Source organism: Giraffa tippelskirchi, chromosome 6, assembly GCF_054371585.1.
Source record: "Giraffa tippelskirchi isolate mGirTip1 chromosome 6, T2T-mGirTip1v1.2.pri, whole genome shotgun sequence".
NCBI classification, from domain to species: domain Eukaryota; kingdom Metazoa; phylum Chordata; class Mammalia; order Artiodactyla; family Giraffidae; genus Giraffa; species Giraffa tippelskirchi.
Window position 1 is genome coordinate 92,153,549 of NC_137280.1, and position 15,756 is coordinate 92,169,304.

At 56.9% G+C, this 15,756-nt stretch overlaps 1 protein-coding gene across 2 annotated transcripts; it reads left to right on the forward strand.

Moving 5' to 3' along the window:
* Positions 1-324: 324 nt before the first annotated feature.
* Positions 325-15,368, forward strand: PRKCSH (PRKCSH beta subunit of glucosidase II). 2 transcript variants are annotated; one of them, XM_081498495.1, is made up of 18 exons: positions 325-603; positions 786-935; positions 1,138-1,254; positions 1,691-1,786; positions 1,891-1,948; positions 2,863-2,980; positions 4,962-5,091; positions 10,752-10,836; positions 11,689-11,767; positions 12,537-12,623; positions 12,937-13,113; positions 13,187-13,283; positions 13,752-13,821; positions 14,093-14,182; positions 14,379-14,453; positions 14,548-14,647; positions 14,728-14,901; positions 15,039-15,368. In XM_081498495.1, exons 2-17 carry the CDS (start codon positions 860-862, stop codon positions 14,872-14,874), a joined length of 1,602 nt encoding a protein of 533 aa, XP_081354621.1. In that variant the 5' UTR covers positions 325-603; positions 786-859; the 3' UTR covers positions 14,875-14,901; positions 15,039-15,368. The 2 variants fall into 2 exon arrangements, with proteins under 2 accessions (XP_081354621.1, XP_081354619.1); XM_081498493.1 differs by having other exon boundaries at positions 343-397.
* Positions 15,369-15,756: the final 388 nt, after the last annotated feature.

A 15,756-nucleotide genomic window follows, 5' to 3' on the forward strand; every position in this document is an offset into this window, starting at 1 on the left:
TACTTTTGAGTCACGTGCTCACCCTTTTTCCTCCCCACCTCTCCATCCCAACCCCACCAGGGGCGGCAGTGTGGGGTTTCGCGGGCATTTTTCAGGAACTTTCTGTTCCGGCTGCAGAACCCGCCACTCCCAAGATGGAGGCACCTTGCGCCGCCATTAAGCGCGAACGTTCAGAACTATTCCCTTTCAGGCTTCAGTCCCGTGCAAGATGGCCGACTGGGGTCCGAGCCTGCCTCATGCCACTACCAACATGGCAGCCAGGACCCGCCGTTCCGGGAGCGGAGCATGGTGCCGGAAGTGACGGTTCTCACACACTTCCGCTTTCTTTCTGCAGGAGGAACCGTTGGCTGCTGGGTCAGGGGGGCGCGGTGGATATTGACCTTTGCCCTAGCCTCGTGTACGTGGTGAACTAGTGGGCGGGAGGCCCCCACAATTTCCTATTAGGGGCAATCGAAGGGTGTGCGTTTGGAGAGGGGGAAAATGTTAACCCTTTTGGCCCATTGGCGGGAACTGGATAGCGAACCACCCCCCGACCCATAGGGAGCGGAGGTTTTGAGTTCCGTTCACCATTGATTTGGGCCAAATAAGATTCCCTTCCACTAGGTAGGACTGGGGAGACCCCCCCCACCCACTGCCTCCGCCCCTGCCCCCGTGCCCCCAGTGTGGGAAGTTAAGTGAGACCTCTTTGCCCGGAGCGATGAAGGAATCCAGTTGACTGGAGGGAGAGGCGCCTTCTGCTGGAAGGAGCCTTCTCCCACTGACCTGCCGCCCCTCTCTCGCTGCAGCGTGGGGTCACAGTGCATCTCCCAGTAGCCTCCTTCTGGCAGAACCCATTTCCGGCTTCCGAGGCTTCAGCGAGATGTTACTACTGCTGCTGCTGCTGCCCGTGTGTTGGGCCGTGGAGGTCAAGCGACCCCGGGGCGTCTCCCTCACCAGTGAGTGAGCCACTGGAGGTGGCCAGAAGTGGGGGTGGGATGTGGGAGGCTTCCGGGATAGGCACTTAGAGCCTTCCGTCTCTGTTCTGGACTCTAGGCAAGGAAGGTTGCAATGCTTAGCCGGTGGGAGTGGGAAGAGGTACCATTGGGTGGAAAGGGCTCTCTTCCTGCCCTGGACTGGGCCCCTTGTCCCCCTCCCCAGACCATCACTTCTACGACGAGTCGAAGCCTTTCACTTGCCTGGATGGCTCTGCCAGTATCCCCTTTGATCAGGTCAATGACGACTACTGTGACTGCAAAGATGGCTCAGATGAACCAGGTGAGCTTTTTCTCCATTCATCCATGTATCCATCCACTCATTCATTGTACATTTATTGAGCTGGTGAGTGCTACGTCCTGTGTGGTGTCCCAGACAGACCCAGTCCTGTCCCCACAGAGCTCTCTGTTGAGTGGAGGCAAGCAGGCACAGAAGAAAGTGGGTCAGTGGTTTGGTGAGGAGATGGGAAGGTGCTATGGGAGTCCAGAGGCGGTGGGGGAGGGCTTGGCAGGGCCCAGTTCGGAGGGCCCCGGCATGGAGAGGCAGGAGGGAGCCCAGGAGCATTTTGTTTCAGGCCCCCAAAGTGCAGCAGTCCTTCCTCCCCTTACTTGGCATCAGTTATTCTCACATTTCTCACGCTCCCGTGTGCATGTGGTGGGTGTGACCTGCCAGATCCTGAACCCACTCCACAAACCCTCCTTCCCTTCTTTCCCCACAGGCACAGCTGCCTGTCCCAACGGCAGCTTCCACTGCACCAACACGGGGTACAAGCCCCTGTACATCTCCTCCAGATGGGTCAACGATGGAGTGTGTGGTGAATGAACTGGCCCCAGGATGGGGGACAGGGTGTTGGGCGGAGGGAAGAAGGCCTTGCGGGGTGGGGGGGAGTCCTGACATCACCCCCACGTCTGCCCTCAGACTGCTGCGACGGGACCGACGAATACAACAGTGGGATCGTCTGTGAGAACACCTGCAAGTATGGAGCTGATACATCCCCCCCTTCCCTTGCCCCCCTCTCCCCCGAAACCTTTCCTCGCCTTGCTGGGTGAATCAGGTTCCCTCTCTCCTCTGTTTTTGTGTATCGAGGGCTCACCCGGTGCCAGGTGCTCTGTGAATGCTCTATCAGCAGTTTTCCTTCTGGCCTGGAACCGGGTGCAATCTGTTTGCCTGTTCAGCTTGTGAGGGAGTTCAAGCTCAGAGAGGAAAATGACTTCCTCGGTATCATAGCTAAGAGATAGCAGAACCAGGACTCGAATCCAGCTCGGTCTAACTTGGGACTCTCTGCTTTTAATTGTACCACTGCAGCAGACCTGAAAACTGAAATGTCCACAGGCAGGTGATGGAAGCAAGTGCACTCAGGCTGAGTTTAAGGCAGTCAGGGAGTGATAGGGATCGTGGCATTTATAAGGGACAGCTGCCCTCCACTCCTGTGAGTTGGGAGCAGGTGGCAGGACCGGATGTGTTTTTCAGAGAAGCTGAGCATCGTGACAGTTCCGTAAACCCTTCTGATGGAAGGTCTCTTAAGTAGAGAGGAGACTGAGCAGATTTTGCTTACTGGCCAGACGGCCCTTCTGTCAGGGAGTCTGTGACTTGTGTGCTCTTCTCTTTCTTCTCTTGGGAACCTCCTTCCAGCCCCACATCCCAGCACCCTCTAGTCCCTCCCATGACCCTGAGGGTGAGCGAGCCCTGTCCACTGCCCCTCCTCTCCAGGACAGGGATGAGGGACTCTGAAGCCAGGGGAACCTGGGGAAGGAGGGAGCAGGAGTGTTTGAGCTCCTGTTTTTGCCCACATAATGGGGTGATGGCAGGGGGTTGAATCCCTTTGGAAAAGGTGGACCTAGTGGGCACTAAATGCCCTCCCATTGGTGCTTGTGTCTCTCTTCCCCCCAGAGAGAAGGGCCGCAAGGAGAGAGAGACACTGCAGCAGATGGCAGAGGTGACCCGCGAGGGCTTCCGCCTGAAGAAGATCCTGATTGAGGACTGGAAGAAGGCCCGGGAGGAGAAGCAGGTGAGGGGCCTGGTGGGGCTGACCCAGGACAACCTGGAGGCTGGCGAGGCTGGCTGGGGTTTACGTCTGCTCCCGACCAGTGGTGTCCTGGAGCCAGTTGCTGTCTGTCTGCGCCTTGGACCCTTGTGTCCACTTGACGTTTAGTTGTTGCTTAGGTTGGTTCCAGGTGGGCCGCAGCCAGTAGAGGCATGGACCTAGGCCTTGGGTGCAGACCAAAGTGGGCTCGGAGGAGGGATGCTTCCCCTCCAGGTTCCAGGGTACTCTCATCTGTAAGTTAAGGCCAGTGACTGCATGCCTTACCAGTTCTGGGGGAGGACTCGAGACAGGGTCCTTCAACCACAGCCAGGTTAGCTCAGTAGGGTGGGTGCTGGGGATGTGTCGGGGGAGGGCCGAAGAGGATGAGTCCCCAGGGGTGTGTCTCTCCCTGCTTGTCTGCTACCCCCTTAACTGGTGGGTCAGACTTCTCAACTCTCCTTCAGGGCTCCCCCTTAACCCCCTGAGCAAGGGCCCCAGTTCTGTTTCTCAGACCAGGGAAGGGTCGGGTCTTCCTCTCCCACCCCCATGGCCTGGCTAGTGAGGTACCTCCCAAATTCATAGTGGGCAGTGTATTCAGGGGAGAAGGCAATGGCACCCCACTCCGGTACTCTTGCCTGGAAAATCCCATGGATGGAGGAGCCTGGTGGGCTGCAGTCCATGGGGTCGCTACGAGTCGGACACGACTGAGCGATTTCATTTTCACTTTTCACTTTCATGCACTGGAGAAGGAAATGGCAACCCACTCCAGTGTTCTTGCCTGGAGAATCCCAGGGACAGAGGAGCCTGGTGGGCTGCTGTCTATGGGGTCACACAGAGTCGGACACGACTGAAGCGACTTAGCAGCAGCAGCAGTAGTGTATTCAGGGCCAATGAGATCCTTCCTGTGCTTAGCCACACGGTGAAGTTGGTGCCAAGGGACCTTTGACCTCCTGGGCCAGCAGGAGGACCCTGGAAGCAGACCAGGTTGATGTGTCAGCCAAAGTCTTGGGAGGGGCCCTACAGCCTAGGACCCCCATTCTTAGGCTGGAGCCCACCCAGCACACACGTTCCTTCCTTCCTTCCTTCCTTCTTTTTTTAATATTTTTTATTTTTATTTATTTGGTTGTGCTGGGTCTTGGTTGCAGCATGTGGAATCTCGTTCCCTGACCAAGGATCAAACTGGCCCCCTTGAATTGGGAGTGCAGAGTCTTAGCCACTGAATCACCAGGGAAATCCCTTCTTTTCTTTTTTTTAAATAAGAGCAATCAGTTTTTAAAAAGAATTTTGTTTTATTTTTGGCTGTGCTGGGTCTTCATTGCTGCACACAGGTTTTCTCTAGTTGTGACAGGCGGGCTTCTCATTCAGTGGCTTCTCTTATTGTGGAGCATAGGCTCTAGGCATGTGGGCTTCAGTAGTTGCAGTTCCTAGGCTCTAGAGCACAGGCTTAGTAGTTGTGCCGCATGGGCTTAGCTTCTCCTCAGCACGTGGAGTCTTCCTGGGCCAGGGATCAAACGAATGTTCCCTGCCTTGGTCCCTCTGCTCTCTGAACCCGCCTTGGGGCACAGGAAGCAAGGAAGACTTCCTAGAGGAGGTGGTCTCCATCTAAACTGAAATCTGTAGGTTTATTCAGAGTTAGCCAGGCAGAGAGAGTGTTGCAGACAGAAGGAAAGCCTGTGTGAAAAACTGGGGGCAGAGTGTGTGGAGGGCTTTGAATGTTGTTAGGGTAGTTAAGACAGCAAAGGAGTGGATGAGGCTGGAGAGGTGGGCAGGGTCCTGGTTATGCCGGGCCTCAGGGGTAACTGAGGTGTGTGCGGATTTCTCTCCAGTGGGCTGCAGAGAACCACAGCAGCAGGGGTGGGGGGAGATCCAGGAGGGATGTGTATTATGAAAAGATAATTGGAATAGAGGCAGGAGAGGAAGAGGGAAGAACAGGATGAGAGCCGGCCCCTGTCTTCTGTCTTCCCAGAAAAAGCTCATTGAGCTGCAGGCTGGAAAGAAGTCACTGGAGGACCAGGTGGAGATGCTGCGAACACTGAAGGAGGAAGCCGAGAAGCCAGAGAAGGAGGCCAAAGACCAGCACCGTAAGCTGTGGGAAGGTACGTCGCTGTGTCCCGGGGTGGCTCCCCCTTGGCTCCTGGCAGGGAAGATTCTGGGCCCAGGAGTCTCTTGCTCATTGTCTCTTGTCTGTTGTTCCACTGATTTTTTTTAAGTCACGGCACTTTAGTTCCCCAGGTGCCTCATTATCTTCAACTGCGTGTTGGTCATTGTGTTTAAAAGTCATTTATAGCAGTAACTTGCAGCTTTGATGAGAGATCCTTCTCTCAAGAAGAGGGGCTTTTCTTTCTGCCTTCTCTGTGGCAACACTGGATTCAGGGACCTCGAGTCTGAAGTTGAGGCTGGAGCTTCCTCCAGCCCCCCAGGCAGAGTGAGCCGAGGTCCAGGCAAGGGCTGATTCCTGGCCCAGCTTAGCCCCGAGGGGAGCGCCGTGGGGTCATAGTTATGTGGCAGGTCACCTTGGACCTTGATTTTCATTTCCCGTCCCTCACAAGTTATCAAAATGGACATCCACGTTCGCCAGGCCTGGCAAAATCCCTTAGGATGAAAGCAGCTTCTACCTTCTCTTATCTTCTTCACTTCCTCTTTGCCCTGGCAACTCCTACTGCCTGGGGTTGGTTTTAAGGTGATTTTTTTTTTTTTTTTTTTAATGCTTGGTCCAGCATTTTCTTGCTGTTGGCAGGTTGTGCCGTTGTTGTGGATAATCTGAAGCCTTGGCATTTGTTCTCAGTCTGCTCTGTGCAGGGACACACATGGCGGAAGGTGGATAGAAGGGAGAGGTGGGGCAGAAACCCACTCCAGACTAGTTAGAAGACCAAGACCAAGCATTGCCAGAAGCATTTGGAGCTGTGGCCCCAGCCAGTCATAGGGTGGTGACTGGTGGCTGGTAGCCTTCTGAGGCCATGCTGTGATGTCCTCCATCTCTTTGAGCATCTGCTGTGTCCTTCCGCCCTTCCCTTTCTCTCTCCTGACTTCTCATAATCAATAATTCAGTCGTTCATCTGACAAGCATCTGCTGCGTGCCTGTAATGTACCGGGCCTACCCCAGGTGCACACAGTACGGCATTGAACAAGACGGAGGAAGCCCTCTGCCTGTAGAAGGGACAGGCTCAAAGGTGGTGAGGGTGCATCTTGTCTAGTTTTTAAGGAGCAGCAAGGAGACCATGGGCTTCCCAGGTGGTGCTAACGGTAAAGAATCTGCCTGCCAATGCAGAAGACTCAAGAGATGCAGGTTCAATCCCTGGGTTGGGAAGATCCATTGGAGGAGAGCATGGCAACTTGGTCTAGTATTCTTGTCTGGGAAATCCCATGGACAGAGAAGCCTGGCAGGCTACAGTCCATGGGGTCACAAAGAGTCAGACATGACTGAGCAGCGTGCACACACACATACATTGAGACCATGCACACACACACACACACACACACACACACACACACACACACACACACACACACACACACACACACACACACACACTCTGAGACCATGTTGGTGAATGAGCAGAGACTCACCCTCTTTGTTTACATAACATCAGCTGCTTCTGTAATAAAGCCAGAGTTCAGGGGTTGCCAACAGGGACCTTATGACCTGCCAAACCTAAAATATTTAGTGTTGGGTTCTTACAGTAAAGTTCGCTGACCCCTGATAAAGACACCGGTATTAAGAAAGGCAATGCCAAAGAATGCTCAAACTACCGCACAATTGTACTCATCTCATACGCTAGTAAAGTAATGCTCAAAATTCTCCAAGCCAGACTTCAGCAATACGTGAACCGTGAACTTCCAGATGTTCAAGCTGGTTTTAGAAAAGGCAGAGGAACCAGAGATCAAATTGCCAACATTCGCTGGATCATCAAAAAAGCAAGAGAGTTCCAGAAAAACATCTATTTCTGCTTTATTGACTGTGCCAAAGCCTTTGACTGTGTGCATCAGAATAAACTGGCAAATTCTGAAAGAGATGGGAATACCAGACCATCTGACCTGTCTCTTGAGAAACCTGTATGCAGGTCAGGAAGCAACAGTTAGAACTAGACATGGAACAACAGACTGGTTCCAGATAGGAAAAGGAATACGTCAAGGCTGTATATTGTCACCCTGCTTATTTAACTTATATGCAGAGTACATTATGAGAAACGGTGGGCTGGAAGAAACACAAGCTGGAATCAAGATTGCTGGGAGAAATATCAATAACCTCAGATATACAGATGACACCACCCTTATGGCACAGAGTGAAGAAGAACTAAAGAGCCTCTTGATGAAGGTGAAAGAGGAGAGTGGAAAAGTTGGCTTAAAGCTCAACATTCAGAAAACTAAGATCATGGCATCTGGTCCCATCACTTCATGGGAAATAGATGGGGAAACAGTGGAAACAGTGTCAGACTTTATTTTTCTGGGCTTCAAAATCACTGCTGATGGTGATTGCAGCCATGAAATTAAAAGATGCTTACTCCTTGGAAGGAAGGTTATGACCAACCTAGATAGCGTATTTAAAAGCAGAGACATTACTTTGCCAACAAAGGTCCGTCTAGTCAAGGCTATGGTTTTTCCAGTGGTCGTGTATGGATGTGAGAGTTGGACGGTGAAGAAAGCTGAGCGCCGAAGAATTGATGCTTTTGAACTGTGGTGTTGGAGAAGACTTTTGAGAGTCCCTTGGACTGCAAGGAGATCCAGCCAGTCCATCCTAAAGGAGATCAGTCCTGGGTGTTCATTGGAAGGACTGATGTTGAAGCTGAAACTCCAATACTTTGGCCACCTGATGCGAAGAGTTGCCTCATTGGAAAAGACCCTAATGCTGGGAAGGATTGGGGGCAGGAGGAGAAGGGGACGACAGAGGATGAGATGGTTGGATGGCATCACCGACTCAATGGACATGAGTTTGGGTAAACTCCGGGAGTTGGTGATGGACAGGGAGGCCTGGCGTGCTGCGATTCATGGGGTCGCAAAGAGTCGGACACAACTGAGCGACTGAACTGAACTGATTCTCTCCCACACTGACGGTGGGTAGACCAGAGTACCCAGTGCTTGTTTCACAAGGATCGTTGTGTTTTTGCCCCTGCTCCCCTTTCCCAGACATCACCTCATTTCACAAGCAAGGAAGCTGAGGCCAAAGAGGCCACTGGCTTGCCCAGCTAGACTGATGGCCACATTAGTCCAATTGTAGACTCTGTCCCTTTTCCGCAGGCTTGAATCACCAGCCTGCTCCTGCCTCGCTCAGGGCCCAGCATTTTTTGCCTGTGTTGGGTCTTTGTTGCATGGTGTGGGGGCTTCTCTAGTTGCGGCAAGCGGACTTAGTTGCCCCATGGCATGTGTTATCTTAGTTCCCCAGCCAGAAATGTGTCCCTGTGTTGATTCTTTATTAGGATTATTAGATTCTATTATATTATTAAATTTCTATTTATTAAATTCTGTTAAATTATTCTTTATTAGAATTATTAGAATCAGAAGGCTGAGTTTTTATTACTAATTTATATTTACTTTTGGCCATGCTGGGTCTTCGTTACTGCTCACAGCCTTTCTCTAGTTGCGGCAGGCGTGGCTACTCTTTGTTAGGGTATGGGGCTTTCTCGTTGCAGCTGCTTCTCTTGTTGCAGAGCACAGGTTCTAGGTGCACGGGCTTCAGTAGTTGCGGCACACAGGCTCAGTAGTTGTAGCGTTCAGGCTTAGTTGCTCCAGAGCATGTGGAATCCCCCCGGACCAGGGATGGAACCCGTTTCCCCTGTACAGATTCCTATTCTTTGCTGGAAGCCTGATTCTTAACCACTGGACCCCCAGGGAAGTCCCTGGGCCCATTCTGGCCCTTCTGGCCTCCTGATGGCCTCCCTCCATCAGGCCAAGCCGTTCTTTGGCCCAGCAGTCTTCCTGGCTCCTCAGTGCCTTGGGTGGGATAGCCTTTGGGCCACCACTGCCGGGTTACAGCGCCCCCTGCCGTTGAGGGCTTCTCCCTGCTCTCTGTACCCTGTGTACTTGCCATGTTGGTCTGATTGCCTGCCCACACCCCCACCAGCCCTGCGAAACTGCTGCTCTTTGTTGCTCCCAGGCCTCTGCTCCAGCCATGCCCACTGCAGACATGTGTCGAGTGGGCTGCAGGCCCAGTGCTCAGCAGTGACACACGTCCACCTCTGTAGAAAATTCTACTGGACAGCACTGGTCTACACGGTACACGAGTGTTGTGCTCTGTCCCCGGGTGCCTCGTTTCCTTTTACTCTTTGCCCTTCATTTTTTTCTCACTGCGGTAAAATCCCAGTCATGTTACACTTCACCATTTCAGCCAGTTTTCAGTGTCTGATTCAGTGGTGTTAGGTATGTCCACACTGTTGTGCAACCATCGCTGCTGTCTAGTTCCAGAACATTCCTATGACCCCAGGAGGGACCCCCAGGCCCATTAAATCTCCCCTTGGCCCCGCCCCTGGCCCCCGGCCCCCACATGATGGCTTCCTATTTCCATGGATTGACTTGCTCTTGACATTTCACATCAAGAAGTCAGGCAGTGAGTGGCCTTTGTGACTGCTTTCCCCTAGCGTCGTATTGTGGAAGGTCATCCATGTTGTAGCCCGGTGTCGGGACCCTGCTTCCTGTTTAAGAGCTGTTGTCTATCCCAGTGTATCACCCTGGTGGGGTTTATCTCATCCAGGTACCATTTTTCCCATCAGGGTTTTGGTTCTGGTCTCCACTGCTTGTAAGTGGCTCTTGGGTGTCAAGGGCCTGGCCCTTTGTGACTAAAGTTGCAGGTTTTCTCACTCACCTTTGGTGCCAGGTTCCTTTACTCTTTCTTCCTGGGCCACATGTTAGAAAGTGAATGAACTCTGGTCTTTGCTTCTGTTTCCACCTTCTTTTGCACCACGTCTAGCATCCTTTTACACAAGGCCGGGCAGACTAGTGCCCAGCTTCTTAGTGTGGAGTTGCTGACTCAGGTTCAGGGGTGGCACGCCACGGCAGTTTCACCGGGATTCCTAGAGGGTAGTGGGGACAAGCGTGGGCTCTGGAGGCATGTGGCCTGGCTTGGCCCCCGGCTGTGCCCCTCACCAGCCGGGTGACCATGGCCAGGTCCTTTCATCCACCTGAGCCTGGAGCCCTCATCTATGAGGACATTGTCGGCTGTCTGCTGGGGTCTCCTGGGACATAGGCTGCTCATCCTGGTGGAGAGGGCCAAGCCTCATAGTGTAGCTGCACCTGGGGTGCTTTCCTGAGTGCCCCCTGAGCCGGGTGGGCTGGGGCAGGCCGAGGCGAGACCATCGGAGCACGTGTGGGGCTGCAGCACCCTGTGTCCTCTGGCCACGGTGCAGTTCCCATCTTCCGTGCTGGTGGCTTCTCCCCCTTTGTGAGACACTCCGCGGGGCCCCCAGGACATCTGCCTCACCTGGCTGCACCCCCACCCCAGCCTCTGTCCCCTGACCTCTTCTCCTGGGGGCTTCCTGAACGTGGCACACCTATGGTCCTACCCCTCGTACCATCACGGGTTGTTCAGACTCTGCAGAAGCCACCAGCTGCCCCTGCTGGATCCCCCATCCATCTGGCACTGCCCACCTCCTCGGCCCTCCTACCCCCACACAGGCCAGCCCTTCTCATTGCCTAGTTCCCACCCCCAGTCTGCCCCCCACAATGGCCTGACTCAGAGCCCCAGCCCCAGCACCCAGAGGGCCGGGCACACAGTGAGCCCGGGGGGTGTTGGGGACGGAGAATGATGGAGCTGGTCCTTCCACAGAGCAGCAGGCTACCTCCAAGGAGCAGCGGGAGCGGGAGCTGGCAGCCAGCGCCTTCCAGGAGCTGGACGATGACATGGATGGGGCGTGAGTGTGCCAGCGCCATCTGCCCTGGGCTCCCTCCTCCCTCTCCCCGCCTTTAGGAAACCAGCCAGAGCCCACCTCCTTGCCCTGGAGCCTGATCCCCTGGGGGGTTGGGGGGGTGGGGAAGAGATGAGGGAAACCACCCCCTCGAGCTGGACAGGGGGACTGGGGATCTCAGTGCTTTTCGAAAGCCTACTCTGTGGCCTGGGACGCTTTAGTGAAAGACGAAATCCTGGCCAGTGCCCCTGAACTTGCTGGCCAACTCCAGGCCAACGGCTCAGTGGAGGGTGGGCTTTCAGGAACAAGGAGGCTGGGCAGGCCCCCTGGTGGGAGGCCTGGGACTTTGGAGGGTTCCTGGGGAGAGAATGGGCATGGCGGTCCCCTTCCTGGTGAGCAGTGGCGGTGGGTGGCGGGATGGGGGCAGGATGTGGGACCTGGGCCATCATAGGTGTTTGGGTTTCCTGGGGTGGAGGATACCAGGCCAAGGGCATTTCCCTGTGTTCGGTTCTAAGGGTGGAAGGAAGTGGAAGCTGGGTCTTGAGGACACAGGGTTGTCTCCTACTCCCACCCCTGTGCCTGTCCCTCCCTTGAGCTCCTCAGGGTTGTGGAGCCTCAGGAGCGGGTAGGAGGCAGGGAACGGGGTGGCTAGGACCTGCCTTTCCCAGGTTAGAGACCAGACCGGGCCCTAACCCCAGACCTCATTTTTTCCCACCTTCCTGCCTGCCCTCTCTCCCTACCCCAAGGTCCTGAAGCAAGTTCTCAGGAGGAGCCCTGGCCCGGGGTGGGGGTTGGGGGGCAGTTGACCAGGAGCCCATGGGCTCTCTGCTCCATCGGCTTCTGCCTTTGTCCCCACAGGGTCTCAGTGGCTGAGCTGCAGACCCACCCGGAGCTGGACACGGATGGGGACGGGGCATTATCAGAAGGGGAAGCCCAGGTACTCAGCCCACCCCTTCGCTTGGGACTCCTGGAGGGGATTGTCCCAGGGTGACCTCAGGGTGGGGGGCGGGGGGTGGCCAGAGGCAGGCCTTCTGTGGGCTGCTCCCATGGAAAGTTCCCTGCTGGCCCAGGGCCAGGGTTCTGGGGGGGCCCAGCCTGGCTGGTGTGGCCAGGCCTTGCTTGGGGACTAGGAGGGGCTGCCCAGGGCCTTTCTCCCTTCCCTGTGGGACCTAGTGGAGTCATGTGGGTGCCTCAGGGTGTCTAGTGGGGAGAGTTAGGTTCCCTATAACCATGCTCCGCCCCCCCCCCGCCCCCCAGTGCACATACGTGGTCGCCCTCACAGCTCTCTGTCCTTACTGGACTGGAGCCCTGCTCCTTGGTCCCCACGCATTGCTGCCCTGCTGGCCCTCACTCCCCACTGCACCCTGGCCTCTGTCTCTGGTGCTGTAGCCCTGCCTCGGTGCTCTCGCTCTCTCGCGCGCGCGCGCGCTCTCTCTCTCTCTCTCTCTCTCTCTCTCTCTCTCTCTCCAGTCCCCACCCCCGCACCTCTCTGGCCCCCTCCTCTTTCTCACAGGCCTGTGCTGCCCCCTTCTGGCAGCTTCTCCTCACCCAGCCCGGGCTCCAGTCTGGCCCTGGGCAAGTCAGCGCGTGCTGTGCCTGGCACCACAGCCTGAGGGCCCCCGCACCCACTACGAGAGTGCCTGGATTGGGGGTGGGGGGCACGTGGAGGTCCTGCCCCTGACCCCACCCCAACCTGACGTGCACAGACCCTCCTTGGGGGAGACGCGCAGATGGATGCTGCTTTCTTCTATGACCGCGTCTGGGCCGCCATCAGGGACAAGTACCGGTCCGAGGTCAGTAGAGGGAGGGGAAGGGATGTGATCTGAGGCCCCCCCCCCCGCCACCCCCGCCCCGCCCCTGGATGCCTCACAAAGGCACTGCCTCCAGCTCTGGCACTGGGCCACCCTGGCCAGCTGGGCGGCCCCACTTCCTCTACAGAAGCCACCCCGCCCCCAGCTGTCTGTCCCTCCTTCCCTCTCTCTAGGCTCCTTGGAAGGGGTGGAGACACAAGGCCGCCCTTGGGCCATGGTGGGAGCCTGGCCCCTGGCCCTGGGGGTGGGGATGGACCCCCAAGTCCTCTGCACGACCTCTCCGCACATCTGGCAGGTGCTGCCCACTGAGTACCCACCATCGCCTCCTGCGCCTGATGTGATGGAGCCCAAGGAGGAGCAGCCCCCCATGCCCTCACCGCCCACAGAGGAGGAGGATGAAGACGAGGAGGATGAGGAGACAGAGGAGGATGAGGATGAGGAGGACGAGGATTCCCAGGGGGAGCAGCCCAAGGTGGGTGTTTAGGGGTGAAGAGGGTGATGGGTGGGAGTGGGGTCACTCGCTCACTCTGTCCCCCCTCCCCCAGGACTCCCCACCCCCAGTCCCAGCCCCCCAGACGGCCAGCCCCACCGAGGAGGATAGAATGCCGCCGTATGATGAGCAGACGCAGGCCTTCATCAACGGTGAGGGCTGAGCCTGGGAGGGAGGAGCCCCTCCCTGTTGCCAACAGGTGCAGGGGCCCAAGAAACAGGCCCTGCCTGCTCCCCGAGGTGGCCTGGGGCTGGCCCAGGCAAGCCTAGAGGACTCCAGGCCACCTAGAGGGGGCTTCTGGGGCCTGGAGAAGCTGGCACCACCACACCAGTCCCAGGGGCTCTTCTGCCTCCTTACGAGTGGCTGTTGTTTGTGTCACCCTTGGCAGGCGAGGAACCGGCAGGGCCCCAGGAGCCTCAGCCCTGCTCCCTCAAGAGCTGAGAGCCTGGGCGGGGGGGTGGGGTCTGCCTGGCGGCTGGCAAGGCCCAGAGGGTCCTCCTGGGCCCTGTCCTCACCCAGAGCCAGCCCTGGGGCTGGGGAAATCAGGCCTGTCTGTGCCACCCCCTGCCCTCTCTTCATGGATGGGGTGTGGGCACCTCTGACCTTCCTGACCCCACCAGCTGCCCAGGAGGCCCGCAACAAGTTTGAAGAGGCTGAGCGGTCCCTGAAGGACATGGAAGAATCCATCAGGTATGGGGGTGCCCATGCGGTCGCAGCAAGGCCACTTCTCCACTGCCCCATGGCTACCTGCTGCCCGACTCCCCAGAGGCGGTGGCGATGGGCAAGTTACTCAGGCAACCTCTGCAAGTTGGCGGTGGCTCCTGCAGGGAGAATCCCCAGGTGGTGGGGACTGGAGCTCAGGCCCTGAAAGACCCTCCGCCACTGGAGCGGGCCTTCCTGTGTTGTCCTGAGTTGGGCTGGCATCCCTCACTGCCCCTTAACCTCCGGGCCTCCCCTTTAGGAACCTGGAACAGGAGATTTCATTTGATTTTGGCCCCAACGGCGAGTTCGCTTACCTCTACAGCCAGTGCTATGAGCTCACCACCAATGAGTGCGTCCCCAGTGGGCACGTGTGGTGGGTGGGCTTGGTGGGTCTGGCCCTGAGCAAGGAGGGGGTGGGGAGGGAGGGGGGTGGGCATAGGCGCAGCCACTGGGATTTGAGGTACCTGCATGGCCCTTGTGTGGGGAGGGATGTTGTGGAGGCTGGGACCCCTGTCTTCCCACCCACCAGCCCCATCCCATGACAGGTACATCTACAGACTCTGCCCTTTCAAGCTTGTCTCGCAGAAACCCAAACTCGGCGGTTCCCCCACCAGCCTTGGGTGAGTGAGCTTGGGTTAGGCCCCCCTCTCGGCCCCTCATCCCCACTCCCAGCCCCTCCTGGCCGGCCCCTCTCAGTGCCCCACTCTCCCATAGCACCTGGGGCTCGTGGGCTGGCCCTGACCACGACAAGTTCAGCGCCATGAAGTATGAGCAGGGCACAGGCTGCTGGCAAGGCCCCAATCGCTCCACCACCGTGAGTGCCTGCGGGCTGGGGGCAGTGGAGTGAGGACCCAGGCCCACAGAGCCCACCTGAGCCCCACCTGCCCACCCCAGGTACGCCTGCTGTGTGGAAAGGAGACGGTGGTGACCAGCACCACAGAGCCCAGCCGCTGCGAGTACCTCATGGAGCTGATGACGCCAGCTGCCTGCCCAGAGCCCCCGCCTGAATACCCTGTGGAGGGTGACCACGATGAGCTCTAGCCCTGCTCCGCCCTGCCCAGCGCAGAGGTGGGTGGGGAGGTGGAGGTCGCTCCCGTCCCCTACCGCTTGGGGACATGGTCGTGGGGGGAGGTCCTCTCAGCGACATGGCTGCTCCCCCATGCATCTCCCTTCATCTGTCTCATTTGGTTTCTCTCTGGTCCTAGAAATCAAGATATGGAACCAGCCCCTAGTGGTGCTGCCCATCCACCCTTCAGTCTGTGGACCAAGGCCTGCCCCTGTGGGTCACCTCACCTACCCCACAGGGCAGGAAGCAGGTGAGGTTCCATGCCCTGCTTTTGGTTGGCCAGCGGGGCAGAGCCACGTTCCCAGGCCCCGGCTGCCTCCACAGATGGAATAAAGGAGCCTGTCCTACCTGGACCCCCACACCCTGGTGGCCTGGCCCACCCTGTCCCCCACCCAGGGTATCTGCCTTCCCTCTTGGTGGGGAAGTGACTTGACCTGTGACCCCCAAACAATAAACATGATCCCTCCAACTCATCTGTGTCTGTCTGGCTTTGCTGGGGTGTGGAAGGGCTGGGGGTGGAGAGGGCTGAACACGGGAAGCAGCTGTGCAGGTCCTGGGGGGCTGGCTCCACAATTTGAGGGTCTCACCTGAGATGCCCTGTGGTCAGCAGAGATACTTCTGTCTCGGTTTCCACCTGCTGGTCTCAGACCCCACATCCCAATCACACGTGTGCTGTGGGGAATCCGGGGGCTCCAGGTGTGAGCTAGGCCCAGAGAGGGACAGTGGCTTGCACTCAGCCACACAGCAGGGCCGACTGGTGTGTGGAAGCACAGACACCTGAGGCCATAAGATTCTGAACTTTTATTTTTCTGGCATGAAAAGTACAAATAATTAAACAATTCCATGTAAAAGTCTGT